The sequence below is a fragment of the Plecotus auritus genome (genome assembly GCF_963455305.1).
Source record: "Plecotus auritus genome assembly, chromosome: 1".
NCBI classification, from domain to species: Eukaryota; Metazoa; Chordata; class Mammalia; order Chiroptera; family Vespertilionidae; genus Plecotus; species Plecotus auritus.
In genome coordinates, this window is record NC_137770.1 from 157,808,790 (window position 1) to 157,827,577 (window position 18,788).

The 18,788-nt window shown below is 40.7% G+C and overlaps 1 protein-coding gene across 3 annotated transcripts in view; it reads right to left on the minus strand.

The window, feature by feature from the left end:
* Positions 1-5,412: 5,412 nt before the first annotated feature.
* Positions 5,413-18,788, minus strand: part of ITIH2 (inter-alpha-trypsin inhibitor heavy chain 2) — a 39,139-nt gene continuing 25,763 nt past the window's right edge. Inside the window, exons 15-21 of one of the 3 annotated variants that reach the window (XM_080670841.1) lie at positions 17,733-17,902; positions 14,967-15,104; positions 10,750-10,863; positions 10,024-10,222; positions 9,310-9,482; positions 7,976-8,087; positions 5,413-7,303 (exon numbers count right to left, since the gene is read on the minus strand). In XM_080670841.1, coding sequence (XP_080526967.1) covers positions 7,156-7,303; positions 7,976-8,087; positions 9,310-9,482; positions 10,024-10,222; positions 10,750-10,863; positions 14,967-15,104; positions 17,733-17,902 — 1,054 coding nt within the window. In that variant the 3' untranslated portion in view covers positions 5,413-7,155. The remainder of the gene's footprint in view (positions 7,304-7,975; positions 8,088-9,309; positions 9,483-10,023; positions 10,223-10,749; positions 10,864-14,966; positions 15,105-17,732; positions 17,903-18,788) is intronic. The other 2 variants (XM_080670843.1, XM_080670842.1) reach the window with 2 other exon arrangements.

The following is an 18,788-nucleotide window of genomic DNA, read 5'->3' on the forward strand; positions in this document are numbered from 1 at the left end:
TGTGGTATTTTATGTCTGGTTTCTTTTACGTAGCATAATGTTTACAAAGTTATTTGATATTATGGCATGTTTCAGTATTTCACTCCTTTTTATTGCTGAACAGTATTCCATGTATGGATATACCACACTTTTTAAATACATTACCAGTTGGTGGACATTTCAGTTCTTTCTACTTTGGGGCTATTATGAATAATGCTTCTATATCCTATCTAATAAAAGAGTAATATGCAAATTGACTGTACCTCCACTACACCCACAAGCTATGCCCATCAGCCAATCAGGAGCAAGTATGCAAATTAAACCAACCAAGATGGCTGCAGCCACGGAGAGAGCAGGAGGCTTGGATTTCCCTAGCAATGGAGGAAGCCAAGCTTTCTGCCTGCCCTGACCTGCCTTGGCCTCCGCTTAAGGCTACAAAGTTTCAATTATAGAAGATAAATAAATCCCAACAAAAATGGCTGTGGCCACAGAGCGAGCAGGAGGCTTGGCTCCGCTGAAGGCTACCAAGTTTCAATTATAGAAGATAAATAAATCCCAGATACCAGGGAGGGCCTCCGCTTGGGTCACCAGGGGGCGTGGCCAGCCTGCAAACCACCACAGGCTCCTCGTCCAGGCCGCCCCATGCCCCAAGGGAATCCCCACCCTGATCCTGGACACCCTTCAGGGTAAACCAGCTGGCCCCCAACCGTGCATCAGGCCTCTATCCTATCTAATCTTATATAATAAAAGAATAATATGCAAATTGACAGTCATTCCAACACAAGATGGCTGCCCCCATGTGGTCAAAGATGACTGCCCCCATGTGGACACAAGATGGTCACCACAAGATGGCCAGCAAGGGAGGGCAGTTGTGGGTGATCAGGCCAGAAGGGGAGGGCAATTGAGAGGGACCAGGCTTGCAAGGGAGGGCAGTTGGGGGCGATCAAGCCTGCAGGGGAGGGCAGTTAGGGGTGACCAGGCCTGCAGGGGAGGGCAGTTAGGGGTAACCAGGCCTGCAGGGGAGGGTAGTTAGGCATCAATCAGGCTGTCAGGAGAGTAGTTAGGGGGTGATCAGGCTGACAGGCAGAAGCAGTTAGGGGCAATCAGGAAGGCAGGCAGGCGAGCAGTTGGGAGCCAGCAGTCCTGGATTGTGAGAGGGATGTCCGACTGCCCGTTTAGGCCCAATCCTAGTAGGGCAGTCGGACATCCCTTAAGGAGTCCCAGATTGGAGAGGGTGCAGGCTGGGCTGAGAGACATTCCCCGCTGCCACCCCCGTGCACAATATTTGTGCACCGGGCCTCTAGTTTATGTATAAGATTCCATGTGAATATTTCAGTTCCTAGGAAGAGAGTTGCTGAGTAACATTGTAACTCGAGATACCATGTTGAACATTTTATGGAACTGCCAGACTGTGTTCTAAAGTGGCTATACCATTACAATCCCACTGACAATGTTGAACTATACATTTTTAAATAAGTAGAGCAGTATGGTATGTAGGGATGCAAAAGACTGGAAACCCACTCCACACTTGCTTATGTACCCAAAAAAAGGAAATTTATAGTTCACACAACTGAAAAGGAATATACCCTAGCTTCACGTGCAGTGAGGACTCAGTCTAAGGACTGGGTCCCACTGGGTCTTTGAACTCACTTCTTAACTGCGATAAGGCTAAAGAGAAGATGCCACTTTTTATGATAATAAGTGATTCTTTTGAATAAGACGAGTAAGTACTAAAATAACTCCTGATTCGTGGTTTATTTTTACCGTACATTGAGGCACTCTTTAATTTCCCTTTTTTTAAATCTTTATTGTTCAGATTATTACAGTTGTTCCTCTTTTTTCCCCCATAGCTCCCCTCCACCCAGTTCCCACCCACCCCCTTTCCTTACCACCCCCCACTGTCCTCATCCATATGTGTACAGTTTTTGTCCAGTCTCTTTTCGCACCCCCACACCCCCTTCTCCCCAAGAATTGTCAGTCCACTCCCTTTCTATGCCCCTGATTCTATTCATCAGTTTATTCTGTTCACCAGATTTTTTTATTCACTTGCTTTTTAGATTCACTTGTTGATAGATATGTATTTGTTGTCACTTTGTTGTTGATCATTTTTATCTTTACCTTTTTCTTCTTCCTCTTCTTAAAGAACACCCTTCAGCATTTCATATAATACTGGTTTGGCAGTGATGAACTCCTTTAGCTTTTTCTTATCTGTGAAGCTCTTTATCTGCCCTTCAATTCTAAATAATAGCTTTGCTGGGTAGAGTAATCTTGGTTGTAGGTTCTTGCTATTCATCACTTTGAATATTTCTTGCCACTCACTTCTGGCCTGCATAGTTTCTGTTGAGAAATCAGCTGACAGTCGTATGGGTACTCCCTTGTAGGTAACTTTTTCTCTTGCTGCTTTTAAGATTCTCTCTTTGTCTCTTCCCCTTGGCACTTTAATTATGATGTGTCTTGGTGTGGTTTTCTTTAGGTTCCTTTTGTTTGGGGTTCTCTGTGCTTCCTGGACTTGTAGGTCTATTTCTCTCACCAGGTAGGGGAAGTTTTCTGTCAATATTTCTTCAAATAGGTTTTCAATATCTTGCTCTCTCTCTTCTTCTGGCACCCCCATAATTCGGATGTTGGTACGCTTGAAGTTGTCCCAGAGGCTCCTTGCACTATCTTCATATTTTTGGATTCTTTTTTCCTTTTGCTTTTCCAGTTGGGGTTTTTTTGCTTCTTTGTATTTCAAATCTTTGACTTGATTTTTGGGATCCTCTAGTCTGCTGTTAGGTCTCTGTATATTATTCTTTATTTCAGTCAATGTATGCTTAATTTCTAATTGGTCCTTTTTCATATCCTTGATGGTCTCTATATTTCTTGGTGGTTTCTAGAAGATTCTTGAGTATCCTTATAACCGTGGTTTTGAACTCTATATCCAGTTGTTTGCTTTCCTCCATTTCTTTCATTTGTGACCTGTTTCTTTGTCTCCACATTTTGGATGCTTCCCTGTGTTGATAGAGTGGCTTTGTGTGCTGTAGGGCTCAGTAGATCAGCCTCCCCAATTACCTGAGGTGGACATTCTTGGTGCACCCCTTTGTGGGCTGTGTGCACAGTCTTGTTGTAATCAAGCCTTGATTGTTGTTGGTATCACTGAGAGGAATTGACCTCCAGGCCAATTGGCTGTGAGGACCAGTTGTGTCTACAATGGGAGAACAACTGTGCTGGAGACAGGACTTGCTTCAGTGGGGCTTTGGCGCTCACTGGGTCTGCCTCCTGAGTGTGTCCCTTATCGATGTGAAGAGTTATAATCTGGGTGGTCTCACTCTGACCCCTGGGTACACTGGCTCTTGGATCTCCAAGGAGGTGCAAAGTCAGCCACTGCCTGAGGCCACCCAGCAGGAGCTACAGAGAGATCTGCAGATTCCTCTTTGGACTTTGGAGGTGCCCAGATGAGGCCCAGCTGTGAAGCAGTGTAAGCTGCTGTGGAGGCTTAGGCCTTCTTTTGAAAGCTCTGGGGCTCTCTGACTCAGCTGCAGTTTGTTAGATTTAAATTGCAAAAGGCCAGTCCATATGCAAAAGCTTCTGTTCACAGCTTGGGTGGGTTTGTAAATTGGGTTGGGTGGGGTCTCAGGGAATCACCAGGGCGGAGCAAACAGCAATGGCTGCCCGTCAGACCTTCTCCAAAGTGGCTCCCAGGTGTCTGTGTCCCATGGCACCGTGCAGGACAATGATTGCTGCAAGGCCCTCTGAGAGAAAGTCACCCTTGCATTCCGACCTGATGCCAGACAGTGCAGTTTCTCTCCATGTGAGTCTGGGTCCCCAGAGTCTTGCCCAGAACTAGAGTTCAGAATAGTCGGGAGCTTGTATCTCCCTCCCGATTGAAAAGAACAACCACGTACCCAGTTGCCAGCCCCTTTTGCACGTACCTCCATACCTCCATACTTCCACACCTCTGCACCTCCTACCGGGCTCAATGTGCTTTTCTCTTTCCTTCTAGTTGTAGAATTTCCACTCAGCCAGCCTTCTTGTGGTTCTGGATGATATCCGTTTTGCCTTTTAGTTGTAGTTTTGATATGGTTGTGCGTGGCAGCAAGTTCAGGTGTTTACCTATGCCACCATCTTGGTTGTCTCTAATTTCCCTTTTTGATTTGTTGCTTTGGATAGCCAGGTTCCCAACTCTAAGAAATCTTGTTTAATTTTCAGTATATTAAAAACACAAACAAACCAATTTATGACAGGAATGATCTGAGCCAAGAGTCTGGTTTTTCTGGAACACACTTTCATTTTCCTAACAAGGCATATATATTTAATTGGTTTAATGGAAACTGTTTACTAGTAGATTGATATTTAAGAGAAGCTTTGAAGACAGACTGCATAAATGCTAAAGATGATTAATATATCTGACAAATACGAGCCCTGTTATACACCAGCTCTATACAAAATTCAATATTGATTATCAGTGGGTTGCAAGGTGCTCCACAAAATAAACATAATATAGGCAATTGTCAAGTTTTCCTTCATCACTGAGAGCATACGTTCAGAAATTAATCAAGAGGTAGACAATGGAATAGTTCCTTTCTTTCCAATGAGTCTCATTTGGTTTCTTTGGAATTCAAAATTGATTATTCATTTGTAATTCAAAATTAATTATATAGAGAAGGCAGATTTCTGGCCTCAAGGGAAACATGTGCACCATATTAATAAAATTATTTTTACAGGCAATAAATTTCAAAACACCAGCTATTAATAGTTTTGATAATTTGAATAATACAGACTTAATTTTAAATCTAGTTGCTTTTGATAGCACTTTTGCTCAATATTTGCATATAAATATACACCCCAACATTTTCATCATTATTTTAAAAGCACAGCATATTTAAGATACTAGGAATCAATGTTATCTAAAGGTAAAAGTTTTAAAGTAAAATTTTTTACCAAGTAACAATGACAAGAACCCACTTTTGAAGTCTGTACTAAATATTAGCATTTTAATATTAGTATTTTTGAAATAGGAAATGGAAAAGATATAGATTTTTAAAAAGCATTTCATAGGTGACCAATTTTTATAGAATAAAACTAAAAGGCAATGCCATTTATCTCCTTAGTATTGAGATTAGATTATAGAAATAATCATATTTGTTTAGTACTTTACAATTATGTCAAAAGATAATTGCTTTTTCAAATATAGGTTGGGTATTGTAATTTTGTCTACGTTCTACAATGAAAAATGGTATTTATCAAATTATGGAGAGAAAATTTCCTAAAAGTACTTTAAAAATTTTTAAATGTAATTTTATGAATTTGGACTTTGAAAATGTGTGCATTTTAGGAATTGATTTTTAAAAGAAAGTTATAAAAACAAAGGAAAGCACAAAATTACAATGGGTAAGACTTGGACTGTGTCACCAAAATCCACTATACCAATGCAGACATGATAAAATCACCTGATTTCACTTTAAATTTGTTTATTTTGCCTTATAAATGTCATTAGCCTTTTCTTAGGACATAATTTACTAGTTAATTTATTTTGAAATAAATCTCACCATATAAGGTTTAAAATTAAATGACATTACTCTTAGGAATTGCTTAACTACAAATAAACTCAAGGTCTACAAGGAGCACTACCAAAGAAGATTCAATGTTCAAGAATCTATTAAATTTGTGTGGAACTTGTTGCTTCACAGACAGAGGAACTTCCAGAGCATTTGGAATGGTGATTCTCTCAGAAGTCATAGTAACATTAATACTGTGTACAGTTAGCCATCTGAGATAGTCTCCTGAGCAATTTTAAATGTGTGAAGAATTTGAGATCAATGAAGTCTCCAAGGTGATCTTAGAATAATGTTAGGGAGGCAGGACTGTAATAGGATTTAATTTAATCAGAGGACACCTACCGAATCATATTTTATCTTATTTGGAGAAGGGCTGGTTTAACAGAATGAGGCTAGTCAACTAAGGCCTGGTGGCTTATTTTATGTGTCAACTTAGATGGGCCAAGGGGAGCCCAGAGGGTTGGTCAAACATTTTACTGGGTGTGTCTATGAGCATATTTTTGATGAAATTTACATTTAAAAATGTAGACAGCCCTGGTTAGTGTGGCTCAGTCATTAGAGCATTGGTCCGTGCACCAAAGGGTCACGGGTTCCATTCCTAGTCAAGCCCACGTACCTGGGTTGTGAGTTTGATCCCCAGCCTTTGTCGGTGGTGTGTGTGGGAGACAACAAATTGATGTCTGTTTCACATCAATGTTTCTCTCTCTGCCTCCTTCCCTTCCACTCTGGCCTTAAAAAAAAAAATCAATGGGAACACCCTAGTCCATTTGGCTCAGTGGATAGAGCATCGGCCTACGGAATGAAGGGTCCTGGGTTCGATTCTGGTCAAGGGCACATGCCTGGGTTTCCGGCTCAAATTTCAGTGGGGGGCATGCAAGAGGCAGGCAATCAATGATTCTCTCTCATTGATGTTTCTATCTTTCCCTCTCCCTTCCTCTCTGAAATCAATAAAAATAGGAAAAAAAAATCAATGGAAAAATATCCTCAGGTGAGGATTTTAAAAAATAAAAGAAAAAAGAAAAGAAATAAAAGGTAGACTGAGTAAAGCAGATTGCCCTCTTTAATGTGGGAGGCCTCATCCAATCAGTGTAACAAAAACTGACCCTCCCCCAACTGACTGCCTTTGGACTTCATCTACAACATTGATTCTTCTTGCCTAATGGCCTTTGAACCAGAATATCAGCTTTCCCTAGGTCTCCTGCACCACTGGCCTATCTTGCAGATTCTGGACTATCCGTCTTCATAATTATGTGAACCAATTCCTTATAATATATGTCACTGTTCTTATTCTACATTCACCATATAACCTCATAGCTGAATTTTTCACTTCACTGACAACATAAAAATGTACTCAACCTGCAAAGTTGGGGATCTGACATTTAAGAACAATGAAATTCCAGTAAATACCAGGTGCCTGGATGACAGCTTGACTTGCCAAAGCAGCTTTCCTTGCATCGCTTTGATGAACTCACCTTAGCATCTGAAGACGCAACAAAATCCTAAAGCTTCTTTGCAAAGCATTTATTTTCTTCAGATGTGTTAATATCTGGTTAGGTTTTAATATTATTCAAACTGAAGAATGAATGCAAAAGGGCAGAGGAAAATGTACATTTATACATTTAATTTCCAAAACGAAAAACCTTTAAGGCCATTGGAGGAAGCTATAGAGCTGAGGCACAAAGTAATCCTTGTAGTGTCCATCGATGAAACCCTTCCCACTGTTGTGTACAAACCAACAGGGAACATCTGTTCCAAATACTCTGTCTGTTCGGTAATCTTTCTGCAGGCCTCTGCAAGGAAAATGGTGCGTATGGTTAGGGCACAGACCAAAGGATGCCAGCCTGCGTATCTCCAGAGGAGACATGCTCTCCCCCTTGCTGTTCTTTGTGCCCCTTCCACCACCACATCTGCCTGCCCTCACCCTGCCCCATTCCCCAAGTCATTTGAGTCTGGGCTGAGTTTTGGAAGGACAGAATACTAGTAAACAGTGAGTCCAGATATAAGCTAATTCAAATATCCCTTACTGAGGTTGACTTTTCCAGCAAGGTAAAGAGTACAAATTAACTTAGAAATGGAAAGAAGGCGGGAACACAACTCTGAAGTGTGGGCTTCACCTCATATACTCAAGAAGAAGGCTCTAGCTTGAATATAAAAATATACATTCTCTAGCACAGTGGCGTGTGGGTATTTATACAATTTCCTCCTTTGGTCAGCTTTTTCATTTATCCAGCTGGTGAGCATAGGAAGGTGAGAACAACAGATTAATTAATTTTGGCATTTCATGTACATATTTAAATATGTAGTCATCATTTGCATTTCAGAAGGTTGAGCTGCAGTGTCCTTCTGCAAATGTTATGTATGTGCCTATTCCTGATAAGTTGTTTGGTTTGATAGGTAATGCTGTGTGAGTCCAATCCTACTAGGAGCCCTATTTGTCACTGTCATATGCATCTGAGGCTTACCTTGTGACAACCAGCTTATGCCCTTTCACCTCCATGTTCGCCTCTGGCTTCTCGGGCTTCTTCCCAGGTCGCTCATTGAAGATGTGTATCTTTGGCTCATGCATGAACTGGCCTAGTGAAATAAAGTCCAGACAGTGATTTACATGTAACCTAAAAATAACTAAAAAGACAGGCTGGTCATTTAATCCAAGCTACCAAGTTGCTCCTCCCTCCAGAATTTCTGGCGTAGAAAGACATACTCAGAGGTAAAGGGCACAGAAATGGGGGAGATGTAAAGTGACCATGCTGCTCACCCCATGATCACTTTACATATGAGGCTGATCTATTGGGTCAGAAGTAAAACCGAATGCCTTGATTGGGGCAGGGGGTGAAGGTCAGCACCTGAGAGCATAGCTTATATCACAGACACAGGTTTGTTTGTGGTGTCATATGCTTAAATTGGAACCATTCTTTTAAAAGTAGGGAAAGTTGGCCTAGATACCCTGCTTGTCATCACAGACTTCCTAAGCCAGTTCACTCCTCTTTATTTAGAAAAAACTCTTCAGCATAAAACTTAAGATTTATTTGCCCCATCTCTTATTTTGCCCAGTTCATGATGATGAAATCCTGGTTCTGGGAAAACCTTGTTTGGAAAGGCAAAGGTCCTGGTGATAACATTACTGAGTCACCCTGCACCGCCATGTCGGGCTGTATTCATCATGGTTTTACTTTTCTATACATTAGGATGTTTGACATCTTAAAAAACATGTCTGGCTGGGGAGAAACTGCCCACCCCCAGGGCTAGCCAATTCTGAAAGGCAGCAAAGGACTCCACCAGGAGCATGCCTTTGCTATACAATTAACCAACCCAGAGCCACATCTCTGCTACCGGGCCTATATAACCCAGAAGAAATCATTCCAGGGCCAGATGCCCCGGAACTAGAGACCATTCTATAGCCCAAAAGCCCATGGGAATTGTTCACAACAGCCAACTCTAATCTACCCTGCTCTGTCTTGTCTTTCCATGGAAACCCCTATGAAGGCTCTTGCGTGAACTTATCACTTGCTCCTGCTTCCCTGACCAAACCTGGCCTTCCTCCTGTGCCCTGCATGGCCAGCTGTGCCTCTTGTTTCTAGGAGAAACTGGGAGTAACAGTTAACGTTTCTTCCAATGGCAATGGCTTCTTTGTGTCATCACTCACACACAGTTATAAATTAGGACCTGGGCTCAGAACATACATCCTGTGCTTTTCAGGCCACACCTGTCACTTTCCCAAGTTCTAATCACCATTATCCAAAGATAATCAAGGCCTAGCGTGGTTCCACACTTGTCAGATGGTTGACCAACACTTTACCTATTAGTCCATGTGCTTTAGGTGAAAACTTGTTTGTGGAGGGAATGTAGATCCCCAAAAAGTCTACATTGATTGGATGCTTCTTCCAAACACGATGAAGTAACACAGAGAACGACATCTCCTTATCCAGGGTAATCGTCACAGTTTTCTCTTTCTTCACCGAGACCAGCACCCTTGTGGGAAAGTTGAAATGGAATTAATTTCAGAACAGACTCTTAGAAAGTCATCCTTCTCACCCCTAATATGAACTGTCATTCCTCCCAGTACGGTCCCACTAGTTTTCTAAAACCTTTTCCATGGTTTTTCCACAAAATGCTGTTTTAACTCCCAGCTCTGAAATTCTGTCAATATATGTTTGCTTAAACATACTCAAGGGAAAATATTACTCATAGGATACAATTGTAGTGTTTCTGAGCATAACCAACACAGAGTCAGCTGTGGATTTCAGTTGATGGACTCACTCACTTACCCAACATGTGTTTATTGAGAACTTACTATATGCTAGGTACGAGGCTAGCACTGAGACACTTTGTGACCAAAACACAGGATTCCTGCTGCCAGGAGCAGGGGAGTGGGCAACAAAAATGTTGCTGAACACCAACTTCTTCATATTTAAAATGATGATTTTAAAGCCTATGTTTATGTTGTGGATGTTGGGATTTATTTATGTAATGTGTCAAGGATAGGCCCGAATCCACACATAAGAATACTTGCCTCTGATTAATGACCTGAGCTGTGTCAGACCAGGATAAGAATGACGTACGGGTGCCCTGGCTCAAGGTGATGGTCTCAGTGCTAACTTCTATTTTCACATTTTCATGTTGGAAATAAAATCCCAGTTTTCCAAAATAGGTGCTTAGTTTTTTATTCTTGGGCTTCTTAGCACCAATGAGTTGTCCATTGACCAAAATCCCTACAGTAAAAAAAATAAATAAATAAAAAGCTTTTTTTCTTTCTCTTGTGTGCCATTTTTTTTTTTTCATGTGTGGGTACCATAATACAAATTTATATAACTTGACAATATGGGTAAATTATTATTACTTTGCTTTAGGATTTACATAATACTTTTTTCTTTGTAGCTCGCACTATGTAACTATGCTTTATTATAGTTTAATTATATTACAAAACCTGCTAGTTCATACTACATTCCCTCCACAAACAAGTTTTCACCTAAAGCACATGGTCTAATAGGTAAAGTGAGGGAGCATATTTTATCGGTAATAGTTCAAACACTTAGGAATATATTTATAATTTATTTCTCACTAATTATCCAAGTTTGGAAAATATAGGACTTATATTAAGGTGAGAGAGAAATTCCAGGCAGTGACACAGTGACAGTGACAGTGTAGGGTGGCATAGATCAAATTCTCTAATTTAAACATCATATATATATATATATATATATATATATATATATATATATATATATATTTTTTTTACCTGATTCTGGATCAGAAACAAGGTTGAGGATTTTTCCAGGTTCTGAGTCAATATTGAAGCAAATATTCTTTTGGCTTTTTGGTAAGTAAATGATGAAGTGTGGGTCATTTTCAACTGGAAAATATACAAAGAAAATGTAAAAAAAAAAAATCATAGAAGGGAAGAGGGTTTTGAAAAGTATTTTATTCCTAAACATCTTTAACAAGAACAAATATTTATTGTGCTTCTACTGTATGTCAGGTACTGTTCTAGACACTGGGGGCCCAGTGGTCCATACCCACTGTCCCTTTCTCATATAGCCTCCATCAGAGGTTTATGTTAAGAATAAGTGGATACTTATCCTGTAACTATCGCATATGCACTAGGCTAGAGATAAAATGAATAAGACATATACATACATACTATACACACACACACACACACACATATATACTACATATGTGTAAATATATATACAGTGATTATATAGATAGATAACAAGATATGTATTTTATTAAGCAGGCATACACAGTACATAAAAATAAAGAAGACAATATTATTTGTTGGCATACAGATGAGTGTTAATCCAGAGCAATGAAGGATCAAGCTGCTCCCAAGGAAGTACTCCTTTGTTATTAGAAATCATTATTCTGGCTGATCTTGTTTGTTTACCCATTCAACAAATATTTAGTGGGCGGGGGGGGGGGTAACTATGTGCAAAACACTAAATCTGGCCATGTTTGGTGCAGCCATAGCTAAGTCATGGCCTTCAGGAAAGTAAGGATGTAATGAAGGAGTGACAAAGATTCTCTCCTGACCAAACTCTACTTAGGCTCCCCTGAACTTATCAACTAGACCTTAATTTTTGGACTTCCATGTTGGTCTCTGCATTGTTTATTTTAGCAAGGATCCTGTCAAGTCATTTTAACTAGAAACCCCATCCTCCATATCTGATCTCCCTCACTATCTGATCGGGTTCCTCATCTCCCCTGACCCCGCCAGTGATGTCTGATCACACCAGCCTGCCTTCAGCAAGAATCCTGTTAGAGGTGTCTAGCCTAAACCCCCTTCCCATGCTTGTTTCCTCTTAGAAATCTTTCATCCACTGACCCCCACCCCACTCCTTGTCTATAAAGTATTTGTAGTTGAGTGAAATCTCTCTCCCCCACCGCCAAACCTCATTGCATAAAATCTTCCTCACCATGCTTTAACAAATGTCATGAATTAATTTTATTCTTTAACAGTTAGAACATTATTTTTTTCTTCTAAGGAAGCAGATATAACCACTAATGTAAGCTAGAGTAAGGTAAATGATACAATAATGGCCCATGCACAATGCTCTGAGAATGAAGATGCAAGGATGATTGACTCCACCTGACAAAGGTGAGAAAGGCCTTATGAAGAATTTGGCTTTTGAACTAAGTCTTAAAGATAGGAGGAGAAGAGGGGAAGATTAAGACACAGGAAACACAGATATTTTATTGAGTGGACAGAATGAGGAATGGCAGGGAGGTAGAAAAGCTGATGATTTGTTTAGAAAGTAACTCAAAGTGACTTACTAAGGATGGTTCTTTAAGAATATAGAAAAAGATTAGACTAAAAATGTGGGTGATGGAGACCACAGAACACCATGCTTAAGAACAGACCTTTATTCTGTTGGATAACTATTAAATGTTTTTGAGAATAAATGATTTGACCCTCATTTTAGGAAAAATGTGGTTACAGTATAAATTAAGTTGACATAGAAAGGTCATTTAGCAGCTAAAATGGCAGTAACCCAGGCAAGAAATATTAAATTCAAGAAACTAGGATGGTGAATGGGATTGGCAATGGAGCGAAAATTCTGGAGGCATTTGGTAAAATCCACCATATCTGGTAACCAGTGGAGAGGAACAATTTAGCTTTGCCAGGCTTCTAGCCTCAGTAATTGAAGGGATTGAAGAGGAAGTTTTGAGTTGAACACTGCAGTGGCTTTGTTTCCCAGGATAAAATTGGAAGAGTTGGCTGCCATCCATTGACAGGCTGCTGTTTTCCAGATACCATCGCAAAGCTCCTTACAAACATTAATTCAACCCATTCTCCTTGCAGAGTACAGGTGACCTGCCCAAGGGCACACCATGGAGTTAGTAAGTGCCGGAGCTATGACTCACAGCCAAGCTGTCTGACTACAAGCCTATTCTCCCAACCACTCTGATATGCTCATTCATTTTCAAGTGTGTGTTTTGGAACTCAGAATCGAGAATAATCTTATTCAGAGCAGAAACAAAACCTTGTATTTCTTTGTGTCCCTGACATCACCAAGCTCATGCTATGTATTCAGTAAGTACCTGGCTTAATTGATTTTGTGTCGGGACTGGGCACTAGAGGGCATCATTTAAACACAGAACAAAAGATTCTTAATGTCTTAAAAATTAAAAAAAAATCACTTAGTTATGCTTTCTTCTTCCTTCTTCTACACAAATATGGAGTTTTGAAACATTTTGTTTGAAGGAAACTGTTTTTGTTAAAGATAATGATTGTTTTTGCCATTTTAATTAACCCAGATCCCACCAATCAAGCCTTCTCATAAACAAATGTTTCAGTGTTGTCACATTGAGTTGACATAGTTCTAGGCTTGTAGGCAACACGAATGAGACATCATCTGTAAATTGGTCTATGCATCCTAAATCTTAATTAGAGTGAAAATAGATTGAGAACTCCCATGACTATTTTTATGGATTCCTAGGGTCTGGGGTCTATGAGCCAAAGAGTAGCCAGTGTTTATTGAGCTTCTACTGGAAACCAGGAACTTACCTTATAACCACCTTGTAGGGGAAGTATTATCATCCCCATTTTACAGGTGGGCTACCTTTGGGAGGTAACTTAGATGAGATCATGAGAGTGGGGCTCCATGATGGGATTAGTGTCCTTATTAGAAGAGACACCAGTGAGCTTGCCTGCCATCTCTCTCTCCAGAGATCATGTAAACTCACAAGAAGATGGTAGCCACCTACAAGCCAAAACAAATGAAATTGACCTTGCCGGCACTATGGTCTTGGACTTCAGCCTTTAGAACTGTGAAAAATAAATTTCTGTTGTTTTAACCACCCAGTCTATGGTATTTAGTTATGGTGGCCAAGCTGACTAGCACATGGAGTTTTCCTCTTTCAATGGAAGGCAGTGATGCCTATAAAAATCTCCTAGTTTACCAGGGCACAGTGGTTTTATTAACATACTAGAGGCCCGGTGCACAAATTCGTGCATGGGTAGGATCCCTTGGCCTGGCTGGCAATCAGGGCTGATTGGGGCCATCTGGCCCAGTCCTGATCAGGGCTGGTTGGCCGGGGGTGGGGAGGTGTGGGGTGAGGGTAGGGGAAGAGACCGTGGGAGGTTGGCCGGCTTTGGGAGATTGGCTGTGGGAGTGCACTGACCACCAGGGGGCAGCTCCTGCATTGAGCGTCTGACCCTGGTGGTCAGTGCATGTCATAGCTACCGGCTGGTCATCCGGTTGTCCAGTCCTAATGGTCGCTTAGGCTTTTATAATATACTAGAGGCCTGGTGCACAGATTCACTGGTGGGGTCCCTCGGCTGGCCTGTGCCCTCTCACAATCCGGGACCCCTCAGGGGATGTTAAACTGCTGGTTTTGGCCCAATCCCCGCAGGCCAGGCCAAGGGACCCCACCGGTGCACAAATCCGTGCACTGGGCCTCTAGTATGCATATAAGATCTTTGGTTAATCTCTTTCCATCCTACTCCCTCTCCCTTCCCCTCTGAGATTCATCAATCTGTTCCATGTTTCCATGCCTGTGCATTGAGCATCTGCCCCCTGGTGGTCAGTGCACGTCATAGCTACTGGTCAAATGGTGGAACGGTGGAACAGTCAGACACTTAGCATATTAGCCTTTTAGATAGATGATAGATGCCGAAACCGGTTTGGCTCAGTGGATAGAGCGTCGGCCTGCGGACTGAAAGGTCCCGGGTTCGATTCCGGTCAAGGGCATGTACCTTGGTTACGGGCACGTCCTCAGTGGGAGGTGTGCAGGAGGCAGCTGATCGATGTTTCTCTCTCATCGATGTTTCTAGCTCTCTATCCCTCTCCCTTCCTCTCTGTGAAATATCAATAAAATATATTAAAAAAAAAAATAGATAGATGATAGATAGATAGATAGATAGATAGATAGATAGATAGATAGATATGCTCCACACATTATGATCTGATTGAGACCAAGGATGTGAAAACCATGTCAAAGTTCTCTCACCTCTCATCACATGCGGAGGAGGAGTGCTCTCAAGTACAGAAGCTCCTTTCACAGGCATTGGGATCCTTGGCGTTGGTGACGGGTGGACCCAAGATGGGAGTGAACTTGGAGCAACTTTGCTGCCATAATACAGGGCACCTGGGTAGAAAAACCTGTACCCATTAGTTTCCAGACTTACTTTTCCATGTAAGTTGCTTACAATTTCAACAATTATGCAGATCCCAGAGACTCTCAGCTAAGGTCTTTTCCCATCCTTTTTATTCCTGAGTTCTCTCTCATAGGGCTCCCTCTGTCATCATGCTTGGGCCTGCTGTGGGGTTTTCCCCAGAGTCTGGAACCTGGGCTGGGGTTGCAGCAGAGGAGCTGCCCCATGGAGCTGGGGAAGGACCTCATGCCTTCAGCACAGGCTGATGGGGGGCAGGCGGGATAATGTCCAGTCTAGCCCCGGGAGAAGTCCCAGATTATGGTCAACATCTTCCTGATACATTCCTATTCACCTACCAAAAAGCAATCTGAGCAACGTAGTTTCCCAAAGAGGTTCTCCTACTGGTTACAAAAACGTCATTTTGCTTTCTGATATCTAGTCTCCTGTCTTTGAGAAACAAATGCCGGTTCACCTAGGCATTTTATTTAGGTGATACAGTGTTACCTAGATATGCCAGTTTATCTAGAGAAATTTAGCTGTGAGGCCTCAGACTAATGTAACAGGAGGTCAGAAGTCAGAGTTCTTTGAATCCTGGGCCACCCTGGTATAGTTGGCATCTCATTTGGAAAAAATTACAAATTCAGAAAACGTCCCCTTTAGTGTATGTAGGTCTTTTTCAAGACTATGTTCAGTAGTCCTCAAGAAGAGAGGAAGGAAGCAGGAGAAAAACCAAAGTCTTTTAAACTTGGGTAAAGCCCCCTTGGATATGCCTTGGGACTTTCCCCAGGAAACAGAGATCAGGGATAATTTTTCAGGCAATTTCTAGGTTCTCAGCTTTCACATACACTTTTTCCTAAGAACACCCCTTTCTCCTAGTTTTCAAGCAGAAGGCATGCTCTCTCCTGCTTTCCCTCACCAAAGCCTCCCGGAAACCAAAGTGTCCAGTTGAAAATTGGTGTAGTGCCAAAAAAACAATTACTCCAATGTCTGAGAAACAAATTCATTCGAAAGTCAGATAGTTCCAATTCTTACTTTCAACAGAATTGAAGTAGGGCCCAAGCTGTCATCTGACATATCCTTAAAAATAAAAGCTGTGGTATATTTACACAATGGAATACTATTAGGCTGTAAAAAAGAAGGATCTCTGACCATTTCCACAGCATGGATAGACCTGGAGATTATTATGCTAAGCGAAATAAGCCAGAGAAAGACAAATATCACGTGATCTCACTTATATGTGGAATCTAATGAACAAAATAAACTGGTAAACAAAATGGGTCCAGAGACATGGATGCATGGAACAGACTGGCAGATCTCAGAGGGAAGCGGGGTAGGGGTGGGTGGGAAGAGATTAACCAAAGAATTTATATGCATAGCCCGTGGACACAGATAATGAATAGTGAAGGCCTGAGGTAGGATAGGGGTTGGGGGGAGGGGTGCAAAATGGGGGACATCTGTAATACTGTGAACAATAAAAATAAGTTAAAAATAATATTTCAATATAGATCCATATGTGAGTTTTGTCATGTAATTTCAAAGAAGTTCAGGTAAATGAATGACGTTGCCATAACCAAGTGCTTTCTATTCCCATCTACTTATCAATATCCATAATGTTTATCAGGACTTACACCCATGAAACACCTTTAAAAAAAAAAGTAGAGTTACACACATGCAACATACAGATCTTGTAACATAGAAACCCACAGCTGAAACCTATATGAACATGTTGACCAATGTCACCCCAATAAATTTTTTTAAAAGTAGAGTTGATGCTGAATCTTGTCTCTTTCAATCTACTAATGAATAACATTTACCATATATACATGAAAAATACAGTCAGCCACATTAAAAGATGATTTTCAAGAAAATAGGACATTCTATGTATATCAAAATTTAAAATATATTTATATTATTTTGATGAATTGTCTACTCATAGTAATTTTCATAAAATTCAATCCAGAAGAAAACTTTGAACACTCAGAATCTATGGTCACAAGAAATTGAAAAGATTTAAATTTGTATACATATTTCCCTTGCAGAGGAAAAGGATTATCAATAAAGGACTTTTAAGCATAAAAATATGTTAGGATATGATTCTGCCAGAGAAGTGGAATGGAAATATAAGTTTCACTACAAAAAAAGAACACTATAAAATTTATAATAATGAAAATAGAATTTGTTCATGTATTTTTTTTTGTGGATGATGGTAAGTATCAAATCAGGTATTCAATTTCATTGGCTACACTTAAAAGAGTTATACCACAGTTTCATCTTAAAAGTTCAACCTTTACAATATGCCAGACATTAAATTCATTGCAAGTACTTAAATAAGGTGAAATAAATTTTAATGTTGATTTTTTAAAAACTTATGAAGGGGTACATAAGTTTTTAAAATTGCTTTGGAAAACATGTGAGCAAAAATGTTTGAAGATCAAGGCAATAAATTATCCTTAAAGTAAATTGGCAGGAAGAGCTTAGCAGGGGGAGGAGGGAGAAGATACACACATAGACCTGGGAGCTAGAGGTGGACTGGGAGTGTATGAGGGGCAGAGGTTCAAGGACCTTTAGTAAGCCTATGACAGCTGACCCTTAATGTTTCTCCACCAGACTGAAACACTGACCTGAACAGCAAGAATGGTCTTGTGGAGGGGAGTCAGCCAGCATGCGCTCATTCCCATCTTCATTCTCAATCACCATGGCAGTGAGCGGGGTCACTATGTGATGTTCCAGTGACATCTGCAAGATTGTTTTTGTAATTTTCCTTTTGACAGCAGCTGTAGGAGCCAGGCTTCTGTATTCAAGAAATAGAGATAATATAGAACGTCACTTTATTTAAGGCTGAGTGAAACTCCCACAACTCCATCGCTTCCAGTGTCCAACCAGGACCCTGGGAACCACAAGGAAAAAGAGAACTAACTTAGTGTTTTATCTAGTCATGTAGTCCTAAGGAATTTTTTAAATAGACATGATTTTTTTAAGAGAAATTTTAGGTTCACAGCAAAACTGAATGGAAAGTATAGAGATTTACCCTCATTATTAACATCCCCAACATAAGCACATGTGTTATAATCAATAAACCTACACTGACACATCATTATCATGCAAGGTCCACAGTTGACATTAGGGTTGCATGTTCTATGGATTTGGACAAATGCATGACATGTATCCAACATGATAGGATCATACAGAGTAGCTTCACTGTCCTAAAAATCTCTGTGTTTTACCTGTTCATTCCCACCCACCCTCCAGCAAGCACTGGTCTGTTTTACAGGGATTGTTTTTTGAAAATCAATATTTAACTTTTGCAGTAATTTACTATCTACCTTTAAATGCATCCAGCATGCTTCTGTAAAGGGACAGAAATATTTCTTGCTCACTTTAAAGCAACAGCTTACAGCCATGTGTCTGTTTTATAATCTTATTGACATCATGGATTTTCTCTGTGAGTAGTTAGTTATATTCATTTTCTCCAACCCAGTTCAGATGATCTGTTCCATCTCCCTGAGAATCTGATAGAGCAGGTGGAGGGGTCTCAGGAATGATAATTTTAGCCAGCACCTGTATGTAACTCTGAAGCAGGTGGTCAAAAAACCATCCATTACTCTAGAAATATGGTTTCTATGTTGGAGAGTTTCAGTGCAGGTCAGCGGAGAAGCCAGGGATGAAACAGATGACTA